General features: G+C 60.8%; 1 protein-coding gene across 1 annotated transcript in view; it reads left to right on the top strand.

Moving 5' to 3' along the window:
• Nucleotides 1-279, top strand: part of DLK2 (delta-like 2 homolog (Drosophila)) — a 5,193-nt gene extending 4,914 nt beyond the window's left edge. The window contains exon 6 of the mRNA XM_010079591.1: nucleotides 1-279. This exon is cut by the window's left edge and continues 1 nt beyond it. Within this exon, the coding sequence (XP_010077893.1) occupies nucleotides 1-279 (279 nt within the window).
• Nucleotides 280-319: the final 40 nt, after the last annotated feature.

Below are 319 nucleotides of genomic sequence, written 5' to 3'. Positions count from 1 at the left end.
GGAGGGTTGTTGAAAATCTCTGTGAAGGAGGTGGTGACCCAAAGGGACTCGGGGCTGAGCGAGGCCCAGCTGGTGACAGTGCTGGTGTTTGGGGTGCTGACGGCGGTGCTGGTCCTCGTCACCGTCCTGCTAATGCTGAGGAACTGGCAGAGGGGCCGTCAGAGGTCGAACTGGTGCCAAAGCCCTTCTCAGGCTGCGAGGAAGCTCCAGGACCAGGAGTGTCAGGTGGGCATGCTCAACACCGTCCTGATCGAACCCAGGAAGACAACGGAGCTGTGAGCTGCAAGGACTCTGAGCTGGGCCCTGGCAGGTCGATTGT

The sequence above is a fragment of the Pterocles gutturalis genome, unplaced genomic scaffold (assembly GCF_000699245.1).
Source record: "Pterocles gutturalis isolate BGI_N339 unplaced genomic scaffold, ASM69924v1 scaffold12934, whole genome shotgun sequence".
In the NCBI taxonomy this organism is placed as follows: Eukaryota; Metazoa; Chordata; class Aves; order Pterocliformes; family Pteroclidae; genus Pterocles; species Pterocles gutturalis.
The sequence above is the reverse complement of the archived record's forward strand: the minus strand, read 5'-3'. Positions and strand labels throughout refer to the sequence as shown.